The 17,067-nt window shown below is 33.6% G+C and overlaps 2 protein-coding genes across 2 annotated transcripts; both read left to right on the forward strand.

The window, feature by feature from the left end:
• The first annotated feature begins 1,875 nt into the window (after nt 1-1,875).
• LOC122589392 (E3 ubiquitin-protein ligase RING1-like) lies at nt 1,876-6,171 on the forward strand. Its single transcript, XM_043761686.1, has 2 exons — nt 1,876-3,030; nt 5,988-6,171. Exon 1 carries the CDS (start codon nt 1,918-1,920, stop codon nt 3,022-3,024), a length of 1,107 nt encoding a protein of 368 aa, XP_043617621.1. The 5' UTR covers nt 1,876-1,917; the 3' UTR covers nt 3,025-3,030; nt 5,988-6,171.
• Nucleotides 6,172-11,570: 5,399 nt separating this feature from the next.
• Nucleotides 11,571-16,367, forward strand: LOC122587105 (probable protein phosphatase 2C 33). Its single transcript, XM_043759182.1, has 5 exons — nt 11,571-12,115; nt 13,194-13,556; nt 13,648-13,765; nt 14,896-15,119; nt 15,553-16,367. The coding sequence occupies exons 1-5, from the start codon at nt 11,858-11,860 to the stop codon at nt 16,036-16,038; spliced, it is 1,449 nt and encodes a 482-aa protein (XP_043615117.1). The 5' UTR covers nt 11,571-11,857; the 3' UTR covers nt 16,039-16,367.
• Nucleotides 16,368-17,067: the final 700 nt, after the last annotated feature.

The raw sequence follows: 17,067 nt of genomic DNA on the forward strand, positions 1-17,067 counted from the left end.
TCAAAATAAAACTTGAGAATGTAGTGTGAAAGTTAGTTTAAGCTCAAGTAACAACTTTCTAATGACATTTGACTTTGTTAAACTTAATCAATCCATCAAATTATTGAACTCGATTTCTTTGTGTTATATCAATAAGTTTTTTTTTAACACTTTGTTTTTTCTTCTTTTTTGTTGTTGTTGATGACTTTTTTCTTGGAGTGTATTTAATTTATGCTATATGAACAAATAAAATTTACATAATATCAAATTAATAAAACCAAGTAAATTAACCTTTTCCTTACCAACAGAGGAGTTGACATTCTACCAAATTTTGATTTGTCTATGCAAAGGCTTATTCGATTTGTTTATTTTGTTCAATTTTACTAATGTCGTTTTTTTATAGGACGATGATCTCCTTAACCTCTACATCCGCATCTCTTGAATAAAAATAGTTGTTTCCAAGGCTTGGATTTGAGCTTGAACGTACAAACTCAAGTCAATTTGTGTCTAGTTGGGAACAAATTGATAAAACAAATTGATAAAGAAACCAAGAGTAAAATGAAATCAAAGTAATGTTTAAATTGTCAAATCAAACAATTTTTTTAACGACCAACTAGATAAATAGATATGTTAAAGTTTGAATTCTTTCAAGTTAACCCGATGCTAAAGACTACCGTTAGTCGGCCCAACTCAATTGGATGGAGCCAAAGCCCGTCAGTCTCACGATCATAAAAAAAACCTCATTAACCGGTTGGTCTATAGACATTTAATATAAAAAGTTGCACTCAAAGACGAGTTCGAACTCCACTTAGACTCGGTATAGATTAATCCCTTTTATTGGTTAACGACACAACCTCTCAATTAGGGGTGTTAATGGGTCGGGTTATTTGGTTTTTGGGTTTGAGCCATACAAAATGTGACCCATAAACCAAACCGAATAAACATTTGGGTTTCGGGTTAGTTCGGGTTGTATTTTGGGTTAAACCCAAACTAACCAATTGAAAAGGTTTTGAAATAACTACAAAAACTTCCAATGTGCAAAATAGGGTTAGTTGCCCGTTTACATGTGCAAAACAGTATTTGAGCTACATAACAATTCCAACATATGAGTATTAAAGTACATCATAAGAAAATAGTACATGCATTATATTAGACTAGTCCAAAAGAATGTTTCTTATTGTATTTCCAAATCAAATTCTTATATATCTTGTTACAGTGAACAGTCACTCTAAATTCTTATATTTCATGTTATTGTGAACAGTCACTCTAAATTTAAAGTACAAATAGTTATTGTTTCCAATTCTTCAATAACAAATAACATAATATTAGACAAAAATTATATAAATCGAAAGATGTAATGGAGAAATAAAATTATAATTGTTAACTTTTGCTAATATTCCAGTAACCATGCCATATTTATCACTATAACAATTCTATAAAATATAAAAAGAATTTATACGTGTTATTCAGGTTAATCTAAAGTAAAGTTTTATCACCCACAACCCAAACCGATTAAGTTTATATGGGTATAGTTAACCAAATAACTAATCCAAAATCTGAATAACCCAAACCGTATAACCCAAACCATTTGGGTCGGGTCGGGTTACCTGGGTTATTTAGGCTAGTCTATAATACCTTATAAAGCAAACTGGATTCCTCCCTTAACTTAATTAAGAACCTGATAAGACAAAAATGCCCTTAAATAATCTTCAATGCTAACACCCTCTCACGTGATATACCAACTATGCCCTTCAACCGTTTTGTCTCTAGCAAAGTAAAACCCTATCAATGCTACCACCAGATTGTCTTCCCCACCACCGCCGCATTGCGCGGGTACCATGCTCGTTATTTTATAACAGAAAGGAAAAGAAAAGGATTACTCTCTACAAAATAAAATACCAAAAACGTCGCCTTACTACTCCGTCTATTTCACACACAATGTCACAACCACCCTTTACAGGCAGCGGCCGCACCGCCGCCGCCGCCGCCGCCGTCCCAACGTACTTCTGTCATCAATGCGAACGTACTGTCAACCTCACGCCGGCAGCCGAACTTACTTGTTCTCGTTGTAACGGCAATTTCATAGAAGAACTCGAAAACCCTAGCCCTAACCCTAACCCTAACCCGTTTTCTTTCTCGCCGTTTGACGATGCGTCGCCGTTTTCACCTTTTGGTTCTTCCAGCGGGTTCCCTCTCATCTTCTCCCGTTCCACCGGCGGTGGCGGAGGAGGAATGGAGTTACAAAACCTCGGCGATCTCTTGTCGCTTTTCGGTTCTGGACCGATGTCGAGACCGGGCGGTGTGAGTGGTCAGAATTCGCAGAATGCTCGGAATCCTGGTGAGTTTGATCCACTTATGTTTTTACAGAATTATGTGAATCGATTATCAGAAGATGGTGCTAATATACAGTTTGTGATTGAGAATGCTAACGATGGGGGAGGGGGGTTAAGTTTCGATCCGTTTAGGTCGAGTCTTGGTGATTATTATTTTGGACCAGGATTAGAACAATTGATACAACAGTTAGCTGAAAACGATCCGAATAGGTATGGAACACCACCTGCTGCGAAATCCGCTGTTGAAAAGTTACCCAATGTTAAGATAACTAAGGAGTTGTTGGAATCTGATTATTCTGATTGTGCTGTTTGTAAAGATAGTTTTGAACTCGATGAGGAAGTTAAACAATTGCCTTGTAAGCATATGTATCATCCTGATTGTATTTTGCCTTGGTTGGAGTTACATAATTCTTGTCCCGTTTGTCGGTTTGAGTTGCCAACTGATGACCCGGATTATGAGAATAGGTCTAGGCAGCCTTCTGGTGGCGTCGGTGGTGGGTCAGGTGGGTTTCAGGGTGATCCGCAAACACCTAGGACCCCGGGGAGGAGGTTTAGTATAAACTTGCAATGGCCGTTTCCAGGGTTTGGTGGACGTGCTGAGACAAGTAATAGTGGAAGTGGGAACAACAATTCAGGAGAAGCAAACCAAAGGACTGGCGGTGGTGGTGGTGGCAGCGGTGATGGTCAGGCTCGACAAGAAGATTTGGATTAAAGACAGGTCCGTGTGACTGTGCTCATCTTATATTGAAAAGTTACTTTTTTTTTGTTCTTTTTTGGTCATTGGTATGTGTGAATCTGATTTTTATGGTTTTGCAAGAAGAAAAGTATATTGGAGTTGCTTTTTTTTTTTTTAATCTTTTTTCTTAATTTCAAGTAATGAAATGACTTATTCCTTGTATAAATATTTTGGTATCTTAATTTCAAAGTCCCTTTTTAGGTTTTCATGGTTGTTAAATGTGCACACTCTATTTGTAACATGTGAAATATGAAACTTGTTTGGCCTTTTATGCCCTATGATTGAAAATTTTGGATAAAGTAAAACTTGAGGATATTTACTGTCAATCAATTTGGTACATATCATAGATATCATCGACAACTAATATGATGGGACAGCTTCAATATCTTATGCCAGATTATGAAATTTGATGATGTTCACTCGCTAACTTTGAAATCTTGTGACTTTATATAATGAGAAACTTCTTCAACATGAGACAATGTAAGGACTGAAAAGTGTATGCAAAATATCTAGTTTTTTTTTTCTTTATAAACTTAATAGTAAATGGTGACTATTTTGTACCAATGAAACAATCTTTATTTCACATTTTTTAACTGCTCTAGTAATCGAGACGCAGGAAACAGTTGATTTGTTTAGGCTAAGGAAGACAACCTAAGTATGGAATAAGTAACTATGTAACTAGTGTTAACAGTCTATTTCGGGCATTTTTTTAATTTCTGGGTGAGATACATGTGGCCCCACATTGAACTAGTTTACCTGAAGTCATGGTACCAATTCAACTCCAAACTGTGAATATCTACATATGTTTATACTTTATAGGGGGGCTGGGTACACTGCCAGCTATAAAGTAGACAAAGTACTATGATGCACTGCTTAATCAAATATTTATCTAGATATTCCAGTTTTCCCAAATTAAGAACTTCAAAGTATTCGAAGTTAAGTTGTTTGATTTTCATTAGTTGGAACAATATTGTTGATTAGTACAGTGAAATAAGAAACGCAGCAGCGCTTCCATTTTTTTCTTTTGATATTGGCATCATATAACCCAAAATGTGAACCAGTTTTTCTGAACACTTTATAGCTAGTATTGATTGATTTGGCTGTTGCTGTCCCATTAATTTATTTAACTGACTGGAGTCTGTTTTCTGCGTTGCCCATGTGACTATGACAAAACAAAATTTTTCTTATATAGGGTTGATTTTGTTTTATCTTTGGTGTACATTTGAGGTTTTTCATATATGAATTGCTACTGATATTTCTGCCAGGATGCAATGATGCATAAAGGCAACAAAGATGATTAATCTATTAAGTTAGGTAAGTTACATTGTATGCTACTAGATTCTGAGATGGAAATGGTTTGTTGAGAATAATTTTTCAAGGGCTGTTTTAGGGAGGTGATGCCATGATGTTGTAGTCTAAAAGTGAAGTTTCGACTGAGAGATGATTATTATTATCATGATTTGAAACTATATCAGGTCTAATTAGCTATTGTAGCCTAACTAGGTTAGTATTTCTCTTATTAGGTCTAAGTTTTTTAGGATTTTCATTGCGTCTGTGACCTATTGAAGAGTCTCAAGAAGTCTTCTCAATATATTGATTCTTTTGGTGTTTTCCTGTTTAATCGTGTCTGACAATACGTTTTATAGTGTCTAATCTGTGGCATCCTGCTACACCAAGTTTAGAAGTTGCTATTGAACTTTTAACTCTTTCAATATACTTGTAGAAGGCTGTTTAGGCCTTACACCTTAGCTGTTATGGCACAATGGCGGTGTCTAAGTAGGACAATTTCATTTTGCTTTTTACAAGTGCTCACGTTCCCCGGTCCTGGTTTGTTGAGACACTGTTAAGCACCACTAAACAATTTCAACAGTAGCAGGAACTATTGTCTACATATTTATGTTCGTATATTTGTCCTACCGCATGGTGTGGTTATATTCATTGCTCTTTATACTCACTGTTAACATATTTACTGTATTTGATGTTTGCTTTGTATTTTTTTTTTAATTTTATTGATTTTAATCTTTATTTTTTCCTTTTGATTTATTTCAAAGTGGTAGAAGAGTAAGAATTGCTAGTATTTAATGCGCTCTGTTTTGTTACAAACATCAAGTTAAATGTTTCATGGCAATCATGCAACTTAAGTGTGCTTTGAAGCTTTTGAACCCGAAAGTGGTGCTGGTCACATAAATGTGAGCTGGTCAAGATATGATGGGTTTAAAAGGCAACGCCCATGCTTTTTCCTGCCAATTTAGCAAGCGAGGATATCTCGGGGCCCTTTGCTATTAATGGTGATTGTCGGAGTGGCATTTGTGAGATTTAATCTAGTTATTACTGCCTAGTCTCTACACCGTCAACTCTTAAGTGGTTAAGATCTGCTTATGTTGCAACCTTGGTTACCAGGTGACTTAGCTTATAGTAAAATGTCAGCAAGACATTGTCATATCATATTCTTACTTGTCACTGGTATGATATTTGGTTAAACTGGTTGTGTTTAACATGTCACATGAGTAATGATTGTGACAGCTTTTATAGGATACGTACTTAATATAAATAATAAAAAAAATATCAAAATCTTTAAAGTACCCTTAGAGTAGGGCGAAAGACAGTCAATATGAGATTTTCGTTGGTTTTTCCAACGAAAGAGTGAAAGATGCTCTTTTATCCTTATCCATGGATGGGAGTGGATGGCAAGAGCTCCTTCCCTCCCTTCCTTATCGACATTAGTTGTATCCCATATCTCCCCATATCGTATTTAACTAGACCCCATCCCTCGCTTTGACTGTTCACCATATGTGTATCGTACCATTTCTGGCTTGGCGTTGCAAATAAATATATGGTTAGTAGATGAACATAGGAAGATGTCTTGCATGTTGTAGATGATAAATTCTATATATGTGCCACATGTATATCTGAACATATATTTTACTCGATCTCAACAGGGGGGAAGAGTCGAAGGTGGTGGTGCGAGTGTTGTACTATGTTGAACATACAGTGAATCTTCTTGATACATACATGGAAGATTAGAGAGATAGATTGATGTATCTTTTGCAATATCTTAACTTAATAATCACATCCAATATAAACTTGTGGTCTTTTGCAGATATATGCACTTTCTTTTTGTCATGTCGTTCAGATGGTAATACAATTCTTGTGCATCTCTCTTTGGTTTCTATTATGCAAAAAAAAAAAAAAGAAAAGAAAAAAAAGACACCTTGAGATTTTCAGTGTTATCTGGATTTGCTCTAAATTCATCTAGTCTTGATTTCATATTGCCTACTTCAGTAGCAAACTAAAATCAGCATCTTCTATTTGTTGCTCATTTTAAGATAAATGTGTCTTTTAACTTTTTTCTCTCGATTTCTTCATTGTTTTTGTCGGTTATGGTTCGTTCCTGTTTGATTGGAATGTGTTACAATTGTGGGAAGTTGTCAGGGTCAGACAGAAATGATTAAATATGAGAACTAAATCTTACGTAGATGGTTTTAAGTTTGTTTTGATTTGATTCTGGTTTATTTCTTTGGTTTTCTACCTACTTTGCATACCCTTTCTCCATTTGTTTGGTAGAAAATTCCAATAGCCTTGGCATTGATCGAGCATTTGCTATTGGACAGGTTATAGAGAGAGTGGATTGAAATATATTGAGCTTGAAATGCTATGGGTGCGTTTAGTTCAAGAAAATTCTCATGCTTTTCATTTTCATTTTCCAAGAAAACATGGAAAACAAGAAACGCGTTCAAATTATATTTTTCTAAACTAGTTTTCCTAGAAAATGAAAATCTCTTTTCCAACTTTTGCATTAAAATTAGAAAACTGTTTTTTTAAGTTTTTGTTTTCACTTTTCTATTTTACAAACCTTTTATACACCTAAAATTTGAAAACAAGTGAATTTGAACATGTTTTCTAGTTTTTTAAAATGAAAAAATGAAAACTTCATCTTTTATTTTGAATGCGTTTTTAAAATTTTCTAAGGGTTTTTTTAGAAATGAAATTTTTTTTCATTTTCTGAAAAACTAGAAATGGAAAACTTGAAAACATTTTCTCGAACTAAACGCTCCTTATAAAGTTGATGTGGTTCTGGCATGTGGTTTAGTCATTTTGTAACATAACTCTAACAAAAATACCATTTTAAAAAAACAAGATAAGTTATAAAATCATAAATACATATAAAAGTAAAATTTAGAAAAATTATTTTCATGACCAATCAAGTTTGGCAAAAACTTAAAACATCTATTTTGTAAGGTTATAATAAAATGTTTTACAGTCTCGCATTGTCTATCATATAGCATCTGACGGTAATACATTGTCGGTAATACATTGTACTCAATAAAATGTTTGTGGAATATAGAAAAATTGAACAAATTTGATACTAGATAGAAACCAATGGGGTGAAACCCCATTAGCCAATGGGGTGAAACACCATTAGTACCGCCCCTTAACAAAGAGTTTTATGCAACTAAAAGGGGCGGGTTCGAATCCTTGCTAAGCAGGCTGCCTTCCACCTATTTCCCCTGGAAGTCACCGAGTTGTAATATATGCGGTAGTGACTCAGGGTACCTATTTGGTACATGAAACCAGAGGTTCCCACTCATTTAACTTTTTTTTTTACTAGATAGAAATGTTATACATACCTACATAATATAAAACTTTATTCTTAGAATCATATTTTTTATCCTGAAACCAAAATAATAAGATATCTTTACATCATATGGTTTTTATCACATCATCAGATGTCATGTGGTTTGACAATATTAAAACGTGTTTCATGCTCCAACTATTGCAAGAAATGGGAAAGAAGTTTAGCAAAATATAATTAGAATGAACCATATATAGTTTATCCCATTACATAATCAAAATGCCCCATATCTTAACGGGTCAGAATGTAACTCTATCAATAATATTTTTTATGACAACCAGTTAGTTTGATCTAAAATGGTCATTATCTGTAGATGGTAGGGATTTTGATAACAAATTAATACATTTATATTAAACTTTTAGCATAATACGAGTAATTTACTTTTTATATGAATATATCGAATAGTCACTTTGATAAAAATTAATATATTTCGACAAGTTATATTTAGAATATTAAAAATAAAACTTAAATAAAATGTTTCTTAAAATATTTTATGCCCCAAAAATCTCATCCTTTATGGATAGAAATGTTAAAAGAGGATCAAGTAAAATAACAAAATAGTACTTCACTGATTACCTCAGTGGTTGGACATCCACTTTTGTCCAAGAGGTTATAGGTTTGATACTCTTGGCCTGTGATTGTCCGTCAGGATTTTGTCATGGCTTTCGTGGAGCTTTTACCGGGTGGGGCGGGCGGGGGAGGGGATCGGGTAGGTCCACGTTATCCAGTCCGGATTCCCGTAATCCGGCCTTTGCTGTTCTAAATATATAGGGAAAAAGGAATATAAGGCTGTTCGGCACCTAAGCTTAGGTGTGGAACCCCTCACATACTAATATTTTATTATTTCTTGTTTAATTTGGGTCCTCATAATTTTTATGGATTAAAAAAACAATATGTGAGTGTCCACACCTAAACTTAGATACCCGACATCCTTATATTCTTATCTCCATATATATATATATATACTACTATATAAAAATTATACCTCTATGTTGAAAAGTTTATAATTTTGGGACATGCAAAATTACCATTTTATCCTTAAATAATTAACTTACACAATCATTTCATTATCTTTCAAAAGATATTCACTATCCTTAAAAATCAAATATCTTTTTTTCAATTACCTACATCACTTAACACCAACACCACCATATCGTAACTAATATCATCGTCACCGCATTGCACGTCATGCTCGTGTATATATATATGAAAACCAAAGCCCCAAAGTGATAGGCACAAGAATCGTATCATACATTTATACAACAGTCCAAAAGTCAGATGACTTTGATAAGAGGTGGAGACATGTGAAAACTACAAGTTTTGCATGTGATTTTTAAAATCACAATATTCTCCATTCCCAATCTATATGTCTCACCTTGATCTACTGCCACTTCCGAAATAAACTCAGAAATTATTATTTTAACCAATATTTATATAAGTTTTATGTATATATTATCATTTTTATTTTATGGACAACAACAATAGTATTATAATATCTTAATGGAATCGATAAACCTTCTTAAAACAACAGTCCAAAAATCTTTTTAACTATTAGATGAAAATATGTCAAAAAAATCAGGGGTAAGTCAGTATGATTATATACGAAAATTAGTAAAATGCATATGTTAACATCTTATAATTTAAAATAATTTTTAGGTTTACCTTTAAGAAAATTAATCATTTTTCATATCTTAATTGTAAACACTACAAAAGTTTACATCCTCATAGCAACACCCCACGAGATTTAAGGGGTGTTAGTACAATGGAAGGAGAAAATATAATGAGTAGACTTTGTTTGGTTGATTATAACCTATATAAAATATTTTTACGTGAATAGTAAAGTTAGCTAGCAGGCAGCTGGCTCAACAGCCTGTCTGTCTGCTTAGAATTTTTTTCTTTTTTGTTTGTTAACGTAATGTGTGGATATCAACTTGCCTTATTTGGTTTATTTTTAATTATATCATTATTTTTAGGGTGCTAACGTTTTAGTCTTTCACATTTTAACTATTAAATCCTTTAAGATTTTGAAATTAACCACTATAGTTTTATGTTTGATAATTCATGGTACTTAGCTTTAGTCTTTTTTATTTTCACCAAAGCTTCTAATTTTTATCTTTCAAGATAGTTTATAATTTTTTATTTCGCCATTAAAGATTTATGTTTTAAGATTTACGTATTGCTTAAAGATTTTTTTTTTTTTCTAATGAGTAACAGTTGACATGTTAAAATTAATGACCCGGATTCAAGTTTGTGTTCGATCGTTATCCCCGACCAATGGCCGGGTATAACAGTGGTTATTATAAAAATTAGGAAAAAAAAGTAAAAAGGTGAAAATCATTTTCATTCCCTCCTTTATAAATTGTTGTGTATAAAGGAGAATATAGTTTTTTAATAATGTTATATGTATTAAATTTAATTATTATAAAACTTTGTATATTTTTTTAAATATTTATTCTTTGAGTTTTTTTTAAATACTTAATTTTTTTCCAGTATTTTTATTTTTTTTTCTATTCTCTTATACCAAACACCTAGTGCATGTTACGTGTTATCAGATTATTCAGGCAATGTAGTTCTTGTTTGTGTTTTCAATCATTTTTATTTCGAGAGAAAAAATAAACTAAAAAATGGATGAACAGGTTAAACTATTTGGTTAATGAATCAATACAATCCTATTTTTAAAGCAATCTGAAATACATAATAAATATTGATCACATGATAAGTTATAATTCAAACAACATTATCACTCAAATTCTCATAACCATTACTACTTAACTAACAATATTAGATAATAATAAAATTATTTGGATATTCTTTTATGTTTTTATTTAACATTTATTACAGTATAGTATACAACTGTATAATGCATGTTTTGTTGTAGATTAAGCAGTTGTAGATATATCACTTTCGATATTATCTTTTAATTATTTTTATGAGATATAGATCCATTTCATTTCTTTATTATCTATATTTATAGTTATACTTTATTATATCTATATTTGTACGACAATCCGTATTTATAGTTCTTTATTTCCGCCTATTTTCCTTATCTTTTGAATCTTTCCTTGTCTTTTTGTTACTTTTTATTTATCCATATCATGAATCTACTATACATCACATCATACTATACTTTGTTATAAATACAAAATGAAAATGAAAAGAAAACTAAAAAATACACATATAATCCACACATATATATACCCGTCGACATAATTTTTTATTATTATTTCCATATTTTTCACATATACATATACATAAAAATAATAATATAAAATTAAAATATAATATAATGTAATCCACTCATTAAACACACACTCACACACATATAAATCATCTGTATCTAACATATCTATATCTATATATCTAAATAATAAAATAATATTATTATATCTATCATATATCTATATCTACATGTACTTCCTGTTTTGTTCTGTCTCCATTCCTATTTCTGAAATTTGCCAGCTTTTCATTTGATCTCCCCTTCATATGATATTCATATTATTACTATTTCATTATATTATTATTCTTCATTATATTATTCCTCTTCTTCAATCCCACACTCCATAACACACACACCTTCCAATTTTATTTATTTGCATTAAATTTTAGGTGAATTTCATTTAATTTGATCTCTTTTTGATAGGTTATTCATCCTAGCTTTCTATACACACACACACACACATATATATATACATGTAATTATATATATATATATATATCATATATTGTGTATTGTGGTTTCTGTGTCTGAATGTTAATTGAAATAGATACATTCAAATTTAGGCCAATTATTTATATGTATATGTAGATATATACACACATATATATATATGTATGTATATATATTAGGGTTGTAGATTTAAGTATTTTGTTTTTATCTTTAGATATGAAATGATATAATTTAAAAATTAAAATTAGGGGGAAAAATGCATGTATATGTATATGTGTATGTGTATGTATAGATTAGGGTATGAGATTTGAGTGTGAATGTTGATGATTTGGTGTGGGGTGAATTGGTGAAGAATATAGTAAGAGGGGTGATAAGTGCAAACACGAAAGAATTTTTCGTGTTTGTAGGAAACGATAGGAGTGACGGATTCGACAAGTGAAAATAGGAGGGAGGTTGGTTGTGGAGCTGCTGGTCTGGAGTGCTTACTAAATATTGTCAGGGCCCTAAGAATGGGGTCCTGCTTATCTGGCAGCGAAAGCAGGAGCCCTCACCCAAGCTCCCCAACCACACCTACTAGTTTTGGTGGTAAAAAGCGAAGGAATTCCAAGAAACGAACGTCTAGGAGTTCTTCGTTTAATTCGCAGAGGGAAGATCACCTTCATCGGATTCCTGGCAGGATGTTTTTGAATGGTTCTAGTGATGTTGCTTCGCTTTTTACTCAACAAGGGAAAAAGGGTACCAATCAAGATGCCATGATTGTTTGGGAGGTTCGATCCTTGGCTTTATATCTTTTTGTTTTATTGATTGCTTCATGATTAGTAGTGGTAGTAGTAGTTCAACATTTAGTTTTTAGTAAAGTTTACGCCTTGTATACCGACTATACTCTTTTCCAGGTGTTACTTTTTTTTGTTAAAAAGTATTAGTGTGTAAGGTGGAGTTATGGTTTCTTTAAATGATTTTTGCAGTTTACGGTAATTGTATTGATCTTATTGAAGTTGACCTATAAACTACTTTTTGTTAAATTGATTAGTTTATTTTTCTCTTTGACCATATGATTATGAAATGACAGATTGGATGTTAATTGTGTTTTCATTTTGCATCTACCCGCATCTTGGTGAGTGTCCACTTTAGTATTGTATTTAGATTTTATTTGGAATTGTCCCCCTTGAATGTTTTTTTTAATGTTTCCTGTTTAAGTTAGACATGAAATCTATATAAGTTTGTTCTGTTCCATATGGATATGTAGTATACGCTCACATGATTTGTATTATGAAAGTGAGTATGTCATATTGAATACTTAGAATAAGATATTTAGCTGTAGAAAAAAGGAGGGTAAAAGGTAGTGTTTGGTTGTGATTCTACTTTTGAAGCTGTACTAGTTAGATAATTGTGTCTTTGATTGCTTGACAAATTAATAAAATATTTAAGAAATTCACAGATAAATAACCCGAAAGGACAGTTTTTTCTGAGAAAATTTTAGGAATAGATTTTTCGTGAAATGTCACTTTTAATCTATCAAGTTAGGTTCAGACAAGGGGTAAATAAGAGTCTTGTTGCCGTTAGTATGATTTTAATTATCTGACCCTAATTAACCCGAAGGAGAACCTGTTTATCTAAATGTTAAAAGTCATTATTGCAGCTTCAAATCATAATGGTCATATAATTACTTAGGAAATGCAAATACAAATGTCCTTATAATGGCTTGCAATCAACGTAGGAAATAATCTGAACTGTGCTTATCATCTTATTGTGTTTATGAGTTTGCTTCATATTGTTCACATCCTTACTATTGTATTATTACTTGTAAGACGTGCAAGAGGCTAATGCGATGCTTTTGCTTTCCAGAATTTTGGGTCAAGAACAGACACAGTCTTCTGTGGTGTGTTTGATGGTCATGGCCCTTTCGGTCACCTGGTTGCTAAGAGAGTGAGGGACTCCCTCCCCTTGAAGCTAAGTACAAATTGGGAAGTCAATGTCAAGGGTAGTAGCGATGTCCTGCGGGAATACACCCTTAATGAAGAAACACCTATTATTTCTGAGGATTCCCGGGCCTTTTTAGATCTTGAAATCAATACGAACCCTGAGAAATTGCAGGTGCTAAAGGATTCATTTCTGAAGGCTTTCAAAGTCATGGACAGGGAACTGCGGATGTATGCTAATATTGACTGTTTCTGTAGCGGGACTACAGCAGTAACCCTGATTAAACAGGTTAGGTGATTGAACACATCCGAATTTTGAAGACCTGTGATTTTGGGATTTATTTTGATACTAAAAGTGAATGCTTTTTTGTTTGTTGTAGGGTCAGGATCTTATAATTGGAAATGTTGGGGATTCCAGAGCCATATTGTGCACTAGAGATAAAAATAATTCTCTTGTTGCTGTTCAGCTGACTGTGGATCTAAAACCAAATCTTCCAGGTTTCTTCCTCTCCTTGATAAAGTTCATAACTGTTTAACCTTGTTATGTTGAAGTTTTTATTGGCTATGCCTTTTGATGTTAGTATTTTTAGGAAACATTGTTAAGATAGGAATAACAAAATACTTCCCAATAATTGATTATGCCCAAGTAGATCAAATTTGTATGATTTTAGAATTTTAGACTCCTTGAGTCCTTGTTTTACCCTTTTTTCATAATTACTGACAAGTTAATCTCTAAACGAAATCATGCTTTACCTGCAAACATGATATCAAGTGGGTGTCTAGTTAGGTGTTTTGGAACTGACTAGCTCACCACTGCAACTTGAAGTCGGACAAATCTTTTTGAGGGATTGTATAAACATAATCTACTTTTAATTGGTTTATTGGATTATCTTTACCAAGGGTCAATAGAACTACTTGTTTACCATTATATCCCTGTTAAATGTTATTTTAGGGACTTGTATATCCATTGACAAATGAGTTATACTTTTTGACAAAATTATCATTTCTTCATTTCTTTTCTCGTATGAGTTATAAAACTGTAGTTTGCCAAACACAAATATCCGAATAGATTTTTACAACTTTAAACACCAACCACACATCCAATCACTAGTTTCATAATGTACATCTGAACACTCCCTGGTGGGAATCTCTTATACTAATGAGTACTATTCAAGGTACTACACATACAATATTTTTTGTCACGTGAGATTAACCCCCCCCCCCCCCCCCCCCCCCCCCCCCTTCTCCTCCCCAAAAAATATAAAAATAATAATCCACCCCCACAAATGTGGAGGGTGGACTCGACCCAGGTAGATCCTCCTAAGGTCAAAGATCTTACCAATGGGCCACCAACCCCATTGGATTCATGATATCATTCTAAACCTTTAGACATAGCAACCTACTCACACATGCGCTTGATGAAAACAAACATGTGCTTGGGTCATATGGCTAAGTTAGCCGAACTCACGAATATGCCTAATGAATTCTAAATTTGTATATGCTTTAAAAAAATTCTAAAGGAAGATTAGAGAATATTTTGAGACTTTCTAAATGCTATATGCTTAATATTTCTAATTTGTGGATGCAATATATATGTAATCGATTTGTTTGTTTAAATATCTTTACAGCGGAAGCAGAACGTATTCGGAAATGCAAAGGGCGAGTTTTTGCCCTTCAAGATGAACCTGATGTCACTAGGGTTTGGCTACCTAACTACGACTCTCCTGGCCTAGCCATGGCTCGTGCTTTCGGGGACTTTTGCCTCAAAGATTTTGGTCTCATCTCTGTCCCCGATATCTTTTATCGTCATTTAACCGAAGATGACCAGTTTGTCGTCTTGGCAACTGACGGGGTATGAATATTATCAGCATCTTAAAACATTTATCACGGGTGTTTGGATTTGTGTTTTCAGTATTTTAAATTCTAAGGTTATAGTCGATTCATACCAGGTACAACAGAATCGTTTATTGAAAGGGAAAGTAAAATTACAAAATGACCCTTATTTCAACCTAATATGAGGCTTTCATTTCTGTTTCGGTCTATCTTATAATAAAACCTTTTTTGGGCATTTTATCTGATAATTTTGAAGTATCTGATCATTTGATTTTACAACTTCAAACTGCGAAGGCAAATCCAAACGTTATTTTCTAGTTTCCACTGCTCATTTCGTGTGATAATTCTGATTACTGCTATTTGATATCAACGTTTTACCCTCAAAACATGAATCCATACACCCCCTTGTAATCATTTCTATGTATTTACTGTTATTCGGGTCGATATGTCAGATTTGGGATGTGCTCACAAACAAAGATGTAGTCAATATTGTAGCCTCTGCTGAAACACGTTCTTGTGCGGCTCAAGCAGTGGTTGAGTCAGCGGTACGTGCTTGGAAGTACAAGTACCCAACTTCTAAAGTTGATGACTGTGCAGTTGTTTGCCTATTTCTTACCCCGCATCCGGAAAACGTCTCCACTGCTTCAGCTACTGACATGGCTACTTCCATTGAGAAAAACGAGCCGGTTTCCTTGAAACCTAGTGATACAGTTACTGTTCAAACTGGTGAAGCGTTGCAAGGAGATGGAAGCGATGCAGATGATGATGACGACCTTGCTGGAAACCTAGAAGAGGATAAGGAAACCATGAACGACGAAGGTGTAATTGACTGGTCCGCCCTTGAAGGTGTTTCTCGTGTCAACACATTGTTAACTTTGCCACGGTTTGTGCCTGAAGAGGCAGAAAAACAAACACCGGAACAGAAAAAGACCAATTGAGGACAGGTTTCGGGATTTCCGTTCCAATCTATTGTTTCTTTGTTCAAATATTAGAAGAAAAAAGGAGAAAAAGAACGAAAATGAAGCAGAAAAAAAAGGAACAAAGCCTCGACTGTATTAGAGTGTCGGGGCCAAATTGATATTTTTGTAAAAGCAGCAGTGCTTCTTGGGTAAAATTTAATTTCAATTTATTTTATGTTTTTGTTTTGCTAAAGTTATGCCATTTGTTAATCAAATAATAATGTAATTCAATTTTTATATATTTCATAATTTGATTTTTATGATCAAATAAAAGTAGAAAACCTTGCGTGGATGGTGATTCATAATTAGTATCAATGATTTTGTATCAGTTCCTTTCGTGTATTTATCTACTTAATTTACAAAATTCACTTGTAGTATAAGTTGTCCTACTCTGTTTTCGGCAAACTCAACAGCCCATCCATGTGGTCCAGAAGCCATGGCCTAAGAGTTAAGACCACCCTCCAATAATGCTCCAGCTAGGGTATCAGGGCCCCCTAGCCAAGCCATGATTATCGATTTCTAAAGAAGATAACTGAGCAATTTACCTGCAGAATAAGTACAGTAACTAGTTTATATAATTATATCATAGATAGATTATAAGATGTCAACTTGGTATGTAACTTGATCGAGAAACAGATCGACCAGCTGGCCCCTGACGAAATCCTTAGGCTTATCAGCAAAGATATCCCGAACAATGATGCTACTAAGGTCACCAAAGCACCGTCAAGCTCGCCCAGAAAAACCCCAACATTGGTGATATGTCTCGATTTATACAAATTTCTCACATCTTATTTGGACGTTTTAGACACGTTTAATAGCCGTTTATACATGTTTTGTGGTGCTTTATGGTATTTGCTAGTGATTTCAGGTCTAAAGCAAGTTTATCGCTCACAAATGGTAGAAAACGACTTAGGAAAGGTCCATATGCACTAACGGATGAGTATCGGTGAAGAACGAAGCTGAAATGGCGAGTCCAGGCAAAACTAGCGGCGCGAGCCACTGAACAAA

This window comes from Erigeron canadensis, chromosome 2, assembly GCF_010389155.1.
Source record: "Erigeron canadensis isolate Cc75 chromosome 2, C_canadensis_v1, whole genome shotgun sequence".
NCBI classification, from domain to species: Eukaryota; Viridiplantae; Streptophyta; class Magnoliopsida; order Asterales; family Asteraceae; genus Erigeron; species Erigeron canadensis.